Here is a 17398-nt window from a genome sequence, read left to right as displayed (position 1 = left end):
AATTAACCGGGTCTCTGTACAACGCAGACTTGATAAAAGACTGTCTAACCTACCAAGATCGATATGAGCAGGCTAAGGATGAAGTTATGAGCAATAGGGGTGAATACGAATAACACTCAGAAGTACTAGATAAATCAATGGACGATATGAATAATATAGAATGTGAAGACTGACAAAGTTGCTCCAAATGCAGAGCATATAAAAGAGCAGGACTCAGCTGTTAAAGACAGACCAAATGAATTGTTTGTCATTTCCACATGCTGAAGTAGGCAGAAAGCAGCACAGAGATAATGCACATCTGTACCAGGCTAACATTAATAGAAATTGCGCACCAGTATCACAAGTAAGAGAACAATTTCGAGTCAATAAAGAGAATCAAGGGCAAATTATTCTTCGGCGACAATTTCCGTTTAGACCTGCTGCTGCTAAGACTATTCACCGTTGTCAAGGTGACACATGAACTGGAGCTGTTGTTTATTTTCCAGCATCCACAAGGGGGCACACGCATTATGTTGGTTTGAACCGTGTACGAAACAACTCTGCACTGCATATTCTTAATTAATTTGAATAAAAGCAACTGAAATAAAGGTTAGTGAGAAGGTTAAAAGTGAGATGAGCAGACTAAGAACACAAGCAATCCTTGTCCCTTCAGCAGTGTTACAGACTTGCCACAAGCAAGAACAATCTTGTGAAAAGTGAACTGATTAACATGACACGAGCGTGGGACAAAGACAAAAAAGTCTGAGTCCTCGACAGGAATCGAACCCATGACCTCCCGATTCCTGCCGGGGACTCAGATATTTTCTTTGTCCCACGCTTTTGTCATATTGATCAGTCTACTTTTCATATTTCATCACCGAGCTTAAAATTCACCACTTTTATTCACTTATAAGAACAATCTTGTTTCAGAATGCTAGATCTCTCCATCTCCACATAGCTGATGTCCAAAGTCATATTTGAAAATTCCATTTATTCCTGTTATACTATATTTTGAAATGTTACATCGCAGTGATCAACCAGGGAATATTCCTGGAAATTCCTATTTTAATCGAGGAGCTCGACATAAAATTTCAAATAGTTCGGAGAAAAAAAAAAAAAAAAAAAAACGTCAATCCCGGTAATTAGTTTGCTTTGGTCTCGCGCTGAGAAAGAGGATCACTTTAAAAATATTTATGCCACGCCATATTAAGTAAAGCCAATCAGAATACAGGAAAGTCGTATATACTTAACAAATAGATTCCATGTTGCCGTGCGTCTGTTCAGTAATAGATCACAGATGACGTCAAAATGTGGTGAGAACAAATAAGTGGCACACGAGGCGATAGCCGAGTGTGTCACTAATGTTCTTACCACATTTTGACGTCTTCTGTGATCTATTACTTAACAGACGCACGGCAACATGGAATCTATTTGTTTTATATAATAACGAAACAAACTACTACAGATAAAGCGTTTTTTTTATTTCAAAATCTTTCAACATAACTCGAAAGCCGGCCTTTGCCCACTCTGGCGAACACGAAAAAAGCCATTTGACGTAATCTATTGTCTATACAAATTGAAGCAATCTCATTGGTTGCTATGCGTAGCAAAGAATTGTGATTAGTCCAGGAAAATCACGCCACTGTCAAACTTGACTCGAGTGTAGCTTCTCGTGGAATGAAAACTTACAGCAAAAGCAAAATTGAACTGCGAAATCTACAAATCTTAAAGAAAATGCTGGATAAGTCAAGTCAGTTTTTGTCATCAGAGCAGCCCTGTGAGCCGAAAAGCTTGGATGTTGCCTCGAATATTGCAGGAGTTGAAAAACTACGCTCGGAAAACTTGCGGTTGCGCTCAACCTGGAGGCCATTCGATTCGAGTTTTGAATGAAAGGAATGTTAGTGATGGTGGAAATTTGTGTCCTCTGTGGTCGGTGATTCTCAAATCAGTTTGAAATAGTGTCGGAGACACCTTTTAGCTGCGATACAGTTGGCCGTGAGCTGTAGTGAGCTATACTTTGCTCGCTGCTGTGCCCTGAAACGGACTGGAACATTCGCATCGGAAAGCAAGGTTATGTGGTTATTTTCACTGATTTCAAGAAGTGGCTTTGATGTTTCATTCCAGACAATCACTGTGTCAACAATTATTTAAAGACTGACAAAAGTTCAATGTTTTAAATAAATTAATCTCATAAACATTTTGTTTATTGGGTTTGTTAAATTCGAGATAAAGCAATGGTTCTCGGCTTGCCAAGACATATTTTGTGTTTGGTTTAGTCTCGCTCGACTACCGACTGAGACTGCTCGAGTATTTTTTCTGAGTCATTTTCTAAAACAGAAATGGCTTTATCTTTCTTCTTCCTGCTAGACTATGCTTCTGGTACCTGTTCAATGCCTGGACAAGACTTTCTTGTACCTTATCTTTTGCCCAGTCATGTAAAATATTATCGAAATTCTCAAAACTTTCCGCCATTTTAAAACACAGAGGGAAAAACTTTGAAATGATGACGTCAATCGTGCGTCTGTCCTCTAATAGATCATAGCCGAGAACCAATCAAAATGCGAGAATAACTTGGGTCATTATATAATCGACGTATTTACATCCAACCTTCTCATCATGCGCCGCGCGTATGTTACATTGATTGTGTTGGCCACTGTAATTTCTATGGCATGATACAAAATAGGTATGCAACGCTCTCTCGTGGTATATCATGGAATATCCGCTTGTCATAAGCGACTCGTGAGATATTCCATGGTATAACACTCCAAAACGTTGCTAAGTTATTGTTTGACAATTACAAAAATCACTACTATCCTTTGGGGCAAACGGGTATCATTTAACATCTTCAACCAAATCATCCCTTCACCAGAGTGATTTTCAAATTACGTTAATTCAAGCTCGATCAACACCCTGTAATGCAGCCCATGATCAGGATCGAGATTTTCTTCGGTGTGCGCTTCCAACTGCAGTCTGTTGAAATCAAAAATAAAATTGGATTCCTCTGAGTTAGTACCTCCATGCATCGTCCGTGGTATATGGTTAGAGGGGTACGTTAAAGTACCCACATACTTATCGGGAATAATAGGGCACGGAGTTTCCGGTGCATGGTGGTCTGGTCTTGTCTCGTTAGTTGGTGCCTCAGAAGGGTTAAACTCATTGCGCCTTTTTCCCGTTGATAGGATTGTCCCAAAGAAAAATTAGAATGTCTATGTCTTTATTCTGGTGCTCAGGTGTATATCTAAGCTCGAACATCTATCAGTGTAAAGGACTTAGTAGACTTAAGTTAGTATCTCCCTCGCAAATTTGGGTAACATGTTTTAGAACATTTGAAAAGGTTAAACCCTTAGTTAGTGGACAGCCGGTTGTAACCTTTGTGGGGTTGCATTCCAATTATTGGAGTGTTTTGTAAGCATGCGTATTTCCTAGAATCTTCCCTAATGATAAAACGAAACTGTTAATAGCATCTGAGAATCTTGATCTCATTTATTCCAGAGAAACTCGTTATACACTTTTTTCAAATACAGCTATTCGAGCAAATGGGGAAACTTCTAACTGAGAATGAGCCAGACATACATTACAGAATGTAGTGATGTTTTTACTCACCTAAATGCAGTAGCATTTGACCCTTAGATGTTTGTACGTTCCCCAACTTGGATCACCAAACACGGAGTTGCTGCATTCTCTATTTTCCAATTGCCCATAAAGCACTCTGTTTGGCCCCCAAATTTTGCATAAACTATTGTTGTGAAGTACTCTTGGGAGGTCTGCATATTCCCAAGAGCATTTCACAACAATAGTTTATGCAAAATTTGGGGGGCAAACAGAGTGCATTACGGGCAATTGGAAAATAGAGAATGGCAAGCAGGATGCAAATAGATTTGTTGTTGCATTTGCCTTTCACTTTTGAAAGAGAATTGCAAGCGTGACAATTGGTTGTGCAAATACTTCAACGCACGCACGTGTGCCGGACGGTCATGTCTGCCATAGGACGCTTCCAACACGTTGATTTTCCCTCCACATGGGCACTTTAAGGTGGTCCTGCCGTGCTCACAATCGATCAGTTTGAATCGCCGGAATGCACTGGAATTTGACCTATAGATATTTGAAGGTTTCATGGCATGGATCACCGAAAACTCCATTGCTTCCATGCAACTCGCAGCTGGTTTTGTCGTTTCATGTGCTCTTCACAATCGCCAATAAATTCGCCGAGTGACCGCTGGTGGTGCTTATACTGGGGTGACTTCAGGTAGCACGGACATGCCTGTCATAAGACGCTGCCACTACCCTGATGCGTCCCCCAATCACGCAGCGGATAATTACTTTGGTATGCTTACAAATAGTCACGTACACTAGGTCCTCTGCAGCGTAGAAATAAATCACAAATTTCATGTTTAGAGTGAAAACTCTTTTGCTCTAAAATCCGAGGGTAAGAAAGAAAGAAAGAAAGAGAAAGAAAAAATGGCAATTAGCACGATATTCGAGAGAGCCCAAAGCTATTGGCTTTTCTTTAATTGTACATGTATGTTGGATGGTTTTCTTTTGAAAACGCAAGAAGAGCTTCTGATAGGTCTAAAATTGTCGGTTTTATTTTCTGGAATAATATGATAGTAATACTTAAAATAGGTCCGCGATACGTACACGTGTTAAATGCGTTTTCAGTCAACTGGAGCCATAATCAGAGATGGACAAAGGGTGAGCCGTTCATGGAGTAGTGGAACAAAACATAAGATTTAAGCAGGAAATGCTATTGACAGAAGAAGACTTTGTTTACCGAGGGATGTCAAATTAACTTGTACATGAAGTGTCAAGATGGTTTCCTAGAATTACCGTGAATCCTGTAAGTCCTGAATTACACTGAAGTTCTGATTGTTAAGTTTTTAACATGACTGTAAAGGAAATATAGACATGTTGAACAACAATCAATTTGCATGGAGAATTTACTAAGTTCTTTCATTAAAATGAAACTGTAAGCGCAATAAAAAAACCAATAATGCTAATACACTATACATTTTTTATACTTCTTACAATAGCTTGTTGTAAGGTTACATGTTGATCAATGGGTAGTGGTTTGTAGAATATCTGCTGGACAGAAGAGTGTTCCTGATGACAGAATCAGAGTCTCCAGGTGGTTGTCAGAATACAGTAGTTGCACAAAGAGTTCTGTGAATTAGCTTAATTCCTCACATAAAACATATCGATGAGATGTTGATACAAAGTAAAATTCCTTAATGACAGAAAATAAATAACAATGGAGAACAGAGTGTTCCATTTCCCATTGCTCAGTGTGCTTGACTTTGGTTTACTAGGTTCTTGTGCTCACATCTGACATGGCATAGTGCAGATGTCTTGCGTTGTTCTTAGTATCAAAATTGTTCAGTACCAACTTTAACTCAAAGTGTAAGAGCATGTTTCCAAAGTAACTGTCCACCACTTTTCTGTACATTAGTTACTTCTTTATAGGCACAGGTCAAAATGTTGGTATTTCGTCTGCTTTTGCATCAGTAGGCATATGTTAGCACTATTTATTTTGAATTTGCATTTTACATTATGTGTGAAACTCAGTGCTGCCTTGTTTAACTGGGTCTGTTAATAACTCACATAATTATTGAACTGCAGCAAATATAGTCCAAACAACAGGTGAAAGAGTACAAATATACAGCAAAATTGTATAATTAGTTATTTTTATAGCAGAAATCCTACTTGTCAAGTCTGCAAAAGTCATGCAAAACTGTCACACTCTCCCTCTTTTGCTGATAAATAATTATCGATTACAACATTTGGATAATAAATCACTTGTTCGACAATTTCATGTACAGTATCGAAGTATAATTTCAATCATTGTTTGTGCATTGACCTGCTCATCAAAATACAGCACATTGACTCATAACAATATAGAGCAATACTTTCTACATCAAAACATCTATTAAGATATATGTGCTGTATTGCATTGCATGGTATGCCATAATAGCCATTCACTTTATGAGATGTACCTGCAGGGAAACATGATGGTAGTTGTATAATCATCTCTTGTTGATATTTGTTTCTATGATAATAACTACTATGATTCCCTGCAGGCGCCTCTCATAGAGGGAATAGAGTATTGCAAGATATTGTATTGTATTGTACATGTATACATTCTACTAAAAATTGAAAACAAACATGGAATGCAGTGTATGACATTTGCAGACTGCAAACTACATTTAGGCCTAAATAGTGGCCTGGTTAGCCTAAAAGTCACTCTGGTTAACCTAAATATCACTGAATAGTGCTCAGGTTGGCCTGTTTACGGTTGGCTCTTGGTAATGGAAATGAGGATACGACAATGAATAAAAAGTGTGCAGTCTGGAAATGTCATAGACCCCCTGGATGTAAGTCAGTTAGCTACGTGTATCAGTCTACAGAAAAGTCTATTGTTCGTACAGAAAATCTTGAAGAGCTATTGAGGTCACTTTCAATAATCATATTTACAGTGAAATAAGTTTGCAAATTAATATATTCTATTTGATGAGACAATTCAACACATTGCTTACCAGCATTTTCACCAAAGAGTATTTCACTTCCTTGATTTGTAGTCTACAGACACAGTGGTCGTTGGACCAATCATATCAAATATTGTGAGGCCTGGACTTTCTTCCACAACATTCAGTTTGCCATAAGAACAGTGTGATATGTAGTAGTAGAACCTCATTATGTATAAACCAAAATATCATTTGATTCCGGTTTGTCATAGTGTACATAAGCTTAATTTGTTGCGATGTTGGCAAGTAAAACACAGTTAAATAAAAATCGCAAGCATCAATTTCCAGCATCCCCGGTGAACATGTGATGAGGTAGCCGATCATACTCGCAGATTGATCTTTCCATTTAACACGATAACAAACAGTTCCAGCAAGTTCAGCAGTTCGACTGAAATCACATCTCAATGTGACTATATATAGCCATGGCTAAAGAAAATTTCAATGGCTTGCGTGACCAAAGTAAATCCTGTCGCCGAGGAAACTCGGTTAGCAACACCTAAATGAAAAAAACAAGGAGTAACATGGAGTAAGGCATTTGTCGGTACGTAAGCTTAAATTCTCGAGGGCTGTGCAGCACTTTCGAAGAAAGGAAGAAAACGACAGAGCGACTGAGAAGTGGAAAATAACTTAGACTTACCTTGAAAATTGTAAACCAACTCGAGACGGAAAGCTGTCCAAATTATTCGAAACAGGAAACACGGCAACGACAACACAACATCCAACGATAGGCCCAGCAAGTTGAAGCTATGTAGCCGCCTTTACTTGAACGCTCAAACGACACTGCTTCCCATACACACGAACGACGTGAACCAACATTAGAGCGCCATTGCGCCCATGTACCTGGTGTACGGCCTTTCCGATTTAATACGACAAAAATACGAAGTAACACTCGTGATGATTCATTTCTTCGGGAATCCCATGGGACCTCCGAAGTTTTACACTCGGGATGGTTTAACACGGAACCGTTTTCAACACAGTTGTTTAATGCGCATGCGCATTAAACACAAAAAACACTTCATCGCATGAAAAAACTACATCAGATTTCAACATAGATCACACAGTTTGAGCGTCGCGAACAAAAGGTATGGAATTGGATTGATTCAAGTCTAATGTTAATAATGCATCACATCAAAAATAAAGACGGCATGAAAAATTAAAGAAATAAATAAAAAATAAAGATCAGCGACGACTGGTCGCGTAGCTGAGGATCAAAAAAAAGGTTTTATACACCCTTTTGCAAGCCATGGCGAGTCTAGCTATAGATTCCTCCAGCGGGGTAAATAGTGCAAGAAAAGCGAAAAGCGATTTTGCGCAACCATGTCTGGAAACTAAGAAGAGGATAACAAAACATTAAGATACAACGCAAGAACACATTAATAAAGTGCGTGGGATTGTGGAAACACAAGAGAGCATTGATGTCCATTCACATGGTTCCTTATTTCAGTACAATGAGCAGAAAAAGAATGGTTTGATAGCCTTGAAACGAGTCAAACTGCAAATTATTTTTACCGAGCTTATCAGTTAAACTGCTACAAGTGCTACCATTCTGGAGTCGTCCCAGTGAACGGGAAGAGCGACTAGTGCTAATTAAAATGATGCTACCAGTTTGCTACAGTAAACACTAGCTTTTGATTGCTTTTGTTCCCCTTTCAATCATGTTTGTTATTAGATCCACGACAACCTGGCGCAAAATGACGTTTCCTTTTAACAAAAAGAGAGATTCTGGCTAGCAGAAAATTACGAAGTGCTCGCAGTTCGCCATCTGTATTTTCTAAAGTGCTCGCTGTTCGCAAGATAAATTTGATCACTGCTCCTGCTCGTAAAAATAAACGCACTGCTTTCATGCTCGCAAAGAAAAAATCTGCGTCTAGTTCATCCTCCAAATCGTTGCATCTCAAACTAGCAACCAACGCCGTCACGTTTGTAATGCCTGAAGTTTGTAGGACGACTGCTACCCTTAAGGATGCCCCAAATCAAACATCTGCGTCGTCTGTAAGCGCACGGATCACCAAGCTTTTAGTTGCCTCCCATAACGGAAGTTATCTGCATGTTCCGCCTCGCCGCCGCGATTAAGCTTCTCGGCATTGACAATGCTTCCGACGGGCCATATGTCAAACTTCAGACAGAGAAAACGTGGTATATGTCAAGTGAAACTGTCAAAAAAATTCTTGCCGGAATTGATCCAGCCACCAAACAATTTTGACGAACTCAGTAATAAAAAGAATGAAAGACAGAAATGTGAACAGAGCCTCCCTTTCTCCTTGTTTCAATCTTTTTCGCCTCTCCTCGACGAAACACATGCCCTAACATCCCTAAACAAGACCAAAAAATCGCCCCCTCCTCCTGGAGACTGTACGGCAAGCACCTGACATAATTAATTATGTATGCAATATCATTGCCTCTGCTGGCGCAATAATAATGAAAAAATCCACTTTGCTATGCATGTAGATTGAAAAAACAAAATAAATAGAGAAAATATATTACTTTTTCAAAGAATGTGAGGGTAAAGCGTCTCAGATGTTGGAAAAAGCTGTTCGCCTCTTTGTATCAGCTTTTGGTTTCCATCTGCAGCAGTTGTAAACAGGTATGCAGCTGTAACTGACGATCGCTACGAAGAAAGACAAAGGAATCATCTATTCTCAATATCTAAATGAGCTCCCGTTTGCAACCAAGAAGGTAAGAATGGAAAAAAGACTTCCTAAGAGTATTATTCAATCTCTTACGGTACAGGAGAAGTTTGCATAGTCCAAACTGCGACATCTATCAGCCTAAAATGTAAATTAGACCGGGAGAGATAAAAATCACCTCTGCAAGTCCCTGTTGTCGGCTTAATTATTTTGCTCTACGGATCTTCGCTTTAGAAAAGTTACGAAGCTTACATTCTAAGAATCAAGTGGTAAAACAGTTTATTACATGATAAAACCGAAAAGAATAATAATTCTAGATGTAGTTTATCGAAGTATTATCTGTTCATTTTGTTCACTAAGAATTTTGACGAAATGTCGATCAATTTAAATTCGGGATCGTATACGGTATAGATTGTAGTTGAAGTTGAATTTTACTGCGTTTAAAAGATGGCGGAATCCTTGGTTTTTGCGAGTGAAGGTACCAAACCTACGAAATAAATTGGCTTCTACATGTATAATGATGATCTCGGCGGAGTCTCGCCATTTGAATTTTTCATTGAAACAACATAACATTTTGCTAGTAAAGCTTGCAAGCTGACTTTGTTGGCATCAAACCAAAGTTTATGACCTGTCTAAAATCCTACTTGTCAATTTTGCGAAGTAAAGGAAATTCTCAGGACCAAGCGTAGACAAGTACGTCGCTATCCGTGCAGATGCTTTCCTTTTTTATTTATTTTTAGCAAATATTTTGAAACTTGATATTGGGACGTGTTTTTTATTGTAATCTTTCTGTTTCCTGGGGATAGTCTTATCTGATTGCCAATCTTTTAGACGCAAAAGATGTATCAAAAAAGAGGACCTTGCTGAAGTTATAATTAAATATAGTTATTGCCTGACTTTACCACCTCAATCAGCTCTAACGACCAAAAATTTAAAATTAAAATTATTTGAAAAATCAAAAAAGTTAATTACGAACCGCAAAATGTTGATGGCACACAAAATTGAACACATGTTCGCAGCGAAACAACTTTATCTTACAACTTTACCTTGCAGTAAAATTAACAGATCTGCCAGTTTTGAGACTTGCTCCAATGCAGGGCAAGGGCTAATAGAGTTTGGTAAATGTCAACGAAATTTGGCAAGACTAAAAATTGTAAAATTGTAAGTGGAATTGATGACGGTATTTTTTGCAATATAAACAAAATTCGATTAGTGCGGAAGGGTCCTAACATTTATCGTTCGCTGTTTGAACAGAATTAATAAACAGCGAGTAAGGGCATTGAGGTGTCCTCCACGTGTTTGTCAAGCAAGTTCACAGCTTTAGTCCTGCTGTGGTTTAAAGAATGGAACTCGGCCCCCTGGAGCTCGGCAGGCACTTGCTTCTTTTGGGGATAATAGTGTTTACAACAAATGCTTCCAAGGGTAAATATAACGTTATTACTTTCTGTTTACTTTTTCAAATAATCACATAAACAAGATATAAAATATATAAAATAAATAAGACAAATAATTTTAATAATTTTAAAATAATTCATATAGGTGGAATATTTGACCTTTTCTTTTGATATCCCGGAATGGGTATTCCTATATGAAGGGTATGTTCAACGTGCCCTTACATTCTCTGGAATAGCGTCCCCATACATGCTCCGTATAAAGGAAGCAAATATCGTTTTCTAGTTTGACTAGCGGAGCCATAAATCTGAAATTGAGCAGACATCATCAAATATAAAAGATCAAATTTAAAACATATCGCCTTAGTCGGGTTTACCCTGGGCGATTTTTGTTTTCGTTGATGAACCTGGAGAGGTACTAGCGCTGTGTGTGCCCTCCTCCTCGTATCTACTAGGATCTTTATAACTTATATGCTGTGTTAAGGGTTCAAACTTGTTTGTTACAGTGAGAATCACGTGTCAGTCATGACATCAGAAATGCCACAATGACGTCACACATTTCAAAATTTCCGCCATCCTGGATCTGTCACGAAAAATTTCAAAATTTTGGAAACGAGTCAGAAGAGCTCCACAATTCCTTTCAGTGAATCAGGAAATATATAACAATACAAGAGGCCTCCTTGTGCATATTATCCGTTGATATTTGAATCAGTTGGGTCACTAAACAACTGGAGTTTAGTCCAAAGTGCGAGTGTATACACGAATTAATCGACCTCCAAAATCAAGGATAGAATTTATCTTGTCATTGCTTATTACATTAAGGAGATGGAACTGTGTGTGATATGGGGAGGGTAGGGGGGGGGGGGGGGGGAGGTGTCGTCACTTTTCAATGACATTAATGAAGAGAGGAAGTTGCAATGCAGCGACCTCCACCTCATTTGCCTTCAAATATAAATCAAAAGGTAAACTAACTTCGTTGGTAATTAGGGAACCCAATAACTTGAGCATTCCATGACATAACACCTTAAAAGTTGCTAGGGAATCTACTGCCCTGTTATTTATGGTATTTATCCACAAACTATCAATACAGTAGAATGTTTTATTCAGTCTTGTTCTCATAGTCAACACTTTTCTTATTTTCTCATGTTCCTGTGCATCTTAATTTTATTTACATCTGTTAAATGGACAATGATTGAAGTTGTTGATGTACGTGGTAAAACTCTCAGCCGAGACACAGATAAAGGAATGGCTTACGCCAGATTTAAGGCTCACAAATTCTCCCTCCTCAACATCACCAACATTGGTTCGGATTATGTTCTCAAAGATAGCGAGTGTGGGCTTGCTTGTGTTAACATGCCGTCATGTTTCTCCTTTAACCTGGCTTCATTCTCCGATATCGTCAACGGGAAAATCTTATGTGAGCTGCTCCCATCCGACAGATACAACAACTCCGCAAAACACGTTGGCAGCAAGTTATTTCAGCATTATAGCATCCTGGTAAGGCAAAATTTGAATATTCATGAGTAACACATTTGTTACACATTTGTTGTTGTCGTTTGAGTTTCTTGTTTTTGCTTTTGTGTTTTTTTGTTTATTGAGGCCGAAGTTAGGGAAATTTTTAAGAATATGCTATAAATATACCCCATGCTGACTTTTCAAAGAACATTTTTGCAAGGTTATGCTGCTGATGATATGGTAAGTCATCAAGACGTGTAAGGCAGTTACACTTCGGCGGTGTCTACGTAACGAAATTTGAAAATGTAGCTTTTTTCTACCATCCACACTAATCCGTCACGAATTTTAAGTTGGAGCTTTTCGTGAGCGCTCTTCATTCTGGAGGAATTTTAAAACGCGGGCTTTTCGTTTTCGTGTGGATGGAAAACATTGTGAAAACAGAGCTGTTCGAAAACGATAGTGTCAAGATAATCAGTTGACATCTCTGCCTCAGTTTTCCTCAAACACGATTCCAAAATAACTGCAGTAATAGTTACGTTTTTATTTTCCTCCGGCTAAGTGTGGACGGAAAACAATTGTTGCGTTTTCAGGGAAATTAAAAACGCCACCGTTTTCAAATTCATCCAGCGTAGTGTGGATGGGCCCTTTGTTTCTCCTATCATTAGAAGTCTTCTTTCGATTCATTTGTTCTCCAGATCTGAAGTGGGTGACAGATTTAATCGCCTTCTATACTATAGACCTTCAGGAGTAGTTATGGGACATTTATTTAACTTTTTCTTACAGGGAAGACCTTGGATGTGCGAACTTTTAATGATTGGTTTGGAAATATCTATCGAAGGACTTTGAAAATGTTGATGCAGCCCAGAGTTGGTTGAAATTATTCAGGCGTAACAATATAATATACGTGTCAAAAACATTTGCAGCGCAGAATCAAATACTATTGTATTTTTTAATTATTATTATTATTATTATTATTATTATTTCAGTCTCCATGTATCAGCTGGCCTTGTCAGAACAATGGAACTTGTGTTGCACTTTACGAGAAGAACAGCTATATGTGCGTATGTGCCAAGGGATTTACAGGGAAATATTGTGAAACAGGTATGGAACGGGTACTAGCACCTCATTTCTTGTGATCGAAAACAATCAGATTATATATCTGTCCGATGTTCCAAAAACATGCCCACAGATTTGAACCCCTCCATTCATGTAACCGGTGACTTTGTTTTTGTTTTTTTGTTTTTTATTTTTTTGTTTTTTGTTCTTTTTTGTTTGTTTGTTTGTTTGTTTGTTTTTTTTGTTTTGTTTTTTGTTTTCTGTTTTTGTTTTCTGTTTTTTTTGTGTGTGTTTGTTTGTTTGTTTGTTTTTTTTTTGTAGGCTTTTGCACTGTGGTGATAATGTTGTGCTTGCTTTAGACAGCAAAAAGCTATGGCCACATCAATTTAGGGCTTAGACGTGCAATGGACTAGACATTTCTAGCTTCTGTTGGCGATATTTGGTCTGAGCTTTGATGTGGCTAAAGACTCAAAAAAAAAATCTGTTGAAGTCTGGATATGGTATTTCCCGCTCGATGAAATTCAAGTAAATCCGGGACATCGGTATTTGCGACCAAAACATGGGTACGAACGGAGTGAAGAACATTAGGTCAAGCGCTGATCGCGAGTAGAATTTCCTCGTTTTGTCAATTAGGCGTTCTCGGCCTAGCTAATTAACCATCAGAACTGTCTGTGATTCGCTAGCGAGGAAGAAATTTATTTGCGTGGCTTCCGGTCGATAATTGACGTAGCGACAACATTTTGAGTGTTCACTTACTCTTAATTATGGCCTAGTTTGTTTGAAGTTCAATCGATTCTCGATGTAGGAAACTCTGGTTCAGTCCATTTAGGACGATGTAGGCCTTCAGAAAGCTATAGATCAGCTCTCCGCCGCGGTTTTGATATCTGGACGTTCGTTTTGAATTAGACTCCAATTTCATGTTAAAAGCACTCTTAATTGAATTGTACTATTCACGATTCAACGAAAAGACGGTGAATTTAGTCTTCCTAGCCTCAAAAGGCACACAGTAGAGTTATTTCCTTTTATTTGAGCTAAGGTAAGCCTTGTGGAAAGCTAGCTCTAGGAGAGAATTGTATCAAGATTATCAGTGACAAGTCAAATTGTGTGGCTATGTTTTTCCGAATCCAAAAAGATATGTATTCTTTGTATTGAGCTCAACTAGTTGCCAATATTTAACAATATTATTCACCTCAGGCTCCTTGAACATGGGTTAATATACCTACACGAGAAGAGTAACCTCAAAATTACAGACTGAAACAACCTGGATATGGTTAATAGTTTCAGTTAATTAAGTGTTTACATTTAGAGTGGCCGTAGTGTAATCTTTGAACTATCACTCCTAAGGGGAATTGGTTCTGTTTTATATACTGTTTGTAACTTTTAACTTAAGCGGGGCAGCTGACGTTGTTATCTATCACCCTTCTCAGAGCATACCTCTTACTAAACGAGTTCAAGGTCCGTACTGTAAGTTGCGGGCCGAGATTTCGCCCCCTTTGATTTGTGACCAAAACGCGAAGTGCGCGGCCCACGAATCAAATGGAAAACAAAAACAATCCCTGACTTATAGCACGGACCGAGAAGACGAGGCTAGTAAGCTGTTTATTGAATTCTCTCTCTCTCTCTCTCTCTCTCTCTCTCTCTCTCTCTCTCTCTCTCTCTCTCTCTCTCTCTCTCTCTCTCTCTCTCTCTCTCTCTCTCTCTCTCTCTCTCTCTTTATTAAATCTACTTTGTTTTGGTCTTCAAAAGACTGATGCATGCCAAAATGAAAACGATTCAATTCGAAATATCGAGTCGTTATTCAGTCATTATTATATGGCTTTGGCTTGTGCCCGATATAACGCGCGCTCTGATTGGCTAAGAGCGAAATCTGAGCGGTCATTATGCAGCCGTAATGCCCACGGGCCGATTACGGATTATGCAAATTAGGAAGAGCCCGGTTCTGAAAATTCAAGCACATTGAAGCGATGAAAGCCGATTAAAAACATTAAGAGAAGTAAATTTAATTCCGAGTAGCTAAAAGTTTAGGGATTTTTCCTTAATAAAATTTACATAGAAGTCGTTTTTGACTTACCAGTAACCTTGGCGAGCACTAGTGAAAAACAATCAAAGTTTGCCGAGTGTCGAGTAAAGCTAAAATCGCTAAGTGAAAAACACCATCGGCAGATGTGTCACGTATCCTGAGCAGAAAAACACAAAGAAACTTATAAGTTATCATCTTAGTCACAATAATTACCGAAATATTGAACTCCGTTTCAGTTCTCATCAAATAGATTCCCTCGCTTCAACGCAAGCAAGTGAAAATCAGCTTCCAGGATCATCAGGTGTAAACAATCGGGCGGTTTCTGTCGGTAGCAGTGTTTCTAATACCTGCAGGAAGTTTTACACGCTCACAAGGCTTGAAAAGTTCATTCATAAGTCCCAGAATTAAGAAGGCCAAGATATGTTGTCGAAAGCGAATGCGAAGATCGAGTTATTCTGAGCAGTGCATTCTGAAGCTTTAGTATTTTCTTTCACCGAAAGACCGTTGGTTTGGACCATTTTGAAGCACTTTCTGTCTTTTCTATATGCGTTAACGTTTCGCCACAAAAGTTGGAAAAACTCCTCATCAAGTTGTGGCTCCACGATACTAAAATACCTTTTTGAGGGCTGTGGCAATCATTTTTCCCGTAAAGAATTACAGTAGTGAAGTTCACTGACTGTGTAGTTTTGCCCTGGGTTTGAGACGATGAATGAATCGGTAAACGCGCGCATCGCCGGATGTACATTGACGACTTCCGCTCGAATAATTTTTCTTTCTTTATTTCGTGAGCCATATAATAAACAACTTAATAACCTCGACCGTTCGGTCGTTACGGGAAAATCTCAAACCTCGGCCTACCGTATTGACCTCGCTATCGCTCGGTCAATACGGCAAGACTTCAGTTTGAGATTTTTCCGTAACGACCTCAGTCTCGGTTATTAAGTAGTTATTAGCTGAATTGACCAATCACAGCCCACGTAGTAAACGAGAGATATAATAAAACATGTTATAGTGCCTGTTTATAATCTGAGCAGTTAAAATTATGCGGCTGTAAACAGATTCAAGACACCCCGTACAAATATTTCCTTTCGGGGAGGGGGGAGAAATTCCCATATAAAAAGGACGGGGCTGCTCATCGTACATGACGTGCCTTTTGGGGGTTAAACAAGCGGTTTTGGTAGCTCTTAGGGTGTTCAGCCTCTAAAGGTCCACAGCAGGAGCTTTCGCGCTACCTTTTAGGGTATTGAGCCGAAAAAAATATGACAGGAGTATTTGACAATCAATCTTACGAGTAAGATTCACTCGAATCAATCTCCTTTATGGCTATTAAAAATACTGAAAACGTCAGTTAATGTGGTGGTTCAAAGTCGGTACCCCTTAGCGACGAGGAAAAACTATTCAAGGCACGCTCACAAAACAGGATTTTGGTAGGAGTTAGGGATTGTTTTCAAAATTTCCGAACAGCTCCCCCATCCTTTTTTTATACGAAAGTTCCCCCGGGATCTCCTTCCGCATGAAGGCATTGATACAATGTATCTCGAATTAGATATCAATGAGTGCGCTAGTAACCCATGTCTGAACGATGGAACTTGCACTGACCGAGTGAATGGATTCACGTGCAGCTGTGTGCCGGGATTCAGTGGAAATAGATGCGAAACAGGTTAGTTAGCAAGCACAGTGGAATGAATTGAAAGGAAAAGGAATGGAGATAACGTTTTCGTTACAACAGGGACTCGTTGAAAACGACTGTTTCCGTCATTGCGGGGATTTCGTTATACCGGGGCGTATCATGTATGTTAAATATGTTGCTATCCTGAAGAGATCATATACAAGCCAGTAACATTTTATCAAAGGCGTATATCGAAAGTCCCAAATAAGAAATTTTGACAGCGCAATCACAAGCAAACTTTTTAAATCAATCCGATAATCGCGAAGGCCTGTTTTTGACAAGTTCTGATCCAGTACTCCTTTTCCCAGATGAAAGACTTGTCAGCCAGTCACGCCAACACCAAGCACTAATCCGGCTGCTAATTATGTTGTCTTTGCGACACCAAAAGTTAACTGTATCTTTTTTTACTGCAACGATCCCATTGTAAACTTTTAATATTTCACAGAGCTACGTCAGTCAGGGCACGCCAGTCAACTATTATATTTAGATGAAAGTGAAGAACGATCATCGTAGTAAATTTTCCAATTTAAGCAATTGGAGAGAAGAAGCCTGAAAAAATCAGGGCTTCAACGGGAGTCGAACCCGTGACCTCCGCGATACCGGTGCGATGTTCTGCCAATTGAGATAATTGACCTCGCTCCCAATGTGTGGCTTCATAGCTCAGTTGGTAGAGCATCGTACCG

At 39.0% G+C, this 17398-nt stretch overlaps 1 protein-coding gene and 1 pseudogene across 2 annotated transcripts in view; one reads left to right on the top strand and one right to left on the bottom strand.

Annotated features, from left to right (window-relative positions):
- Positions 1-3582: 3582 nt before the first annotated feature.
- LOC149105069 (L-rhamnose-binding lectin SML-like) lies at positions 3583-8341 on the bottom strand (annotated as a pseudogene).
- A 644-nt stretch (positions 8342-8985) lies between these two features.
- Positions 8986-17398, top strand: part of LOC110053392 (uncharacterized) — an 11252-nt gene continuing 2839 nt past the window's right edge. Inside the window, exons 1-5 of one of the 2 annotated variants that reach the window (XM_089271779.1) lie at positions 8986-9173; positions 10379-10546; positions 11714-12012; positions 12957-13071; positions 16593-16706. In XM_089271779.1, coding sequence (XP_089127905.1) covers positions 10468-10546; positions 11714-12012; positions 12957-13071; positions 16593-16706 — 607 coding nt within the window. In that variant the 5' untranslated portion in view covers positions 8986-9173; positions 10379-10467. Of the gene's footprint in view, positions 9174-10176; positions 10547-11713; positions 12013-12956; positions 13072-16592; positions 16707-17398 lie in introns of those variants that run through there. The other variant, XM_089271780.1, reaches the window with a different exon arrangement.

Source organism: Orbicella faveolata, unplaced genomic scaffold, assembly GCF_042242905.1.
Source record: "Orbicella faveolata isolate gen_17 unplaced genomic scaffold, um_ofav_v1 contig_34, whole genome shotgun sequence".
Classification (NCBI taxonomy): domain Eukaryota; kingdom Metazoa; phylum Cnidaria; class Anthozoa; order Scleractinia; family Merulinidae; genus Orbicella; species Orbicella faveolata.
This window is presented reverse-complemented; position numbering and strand designations above follow the sequence as displayed.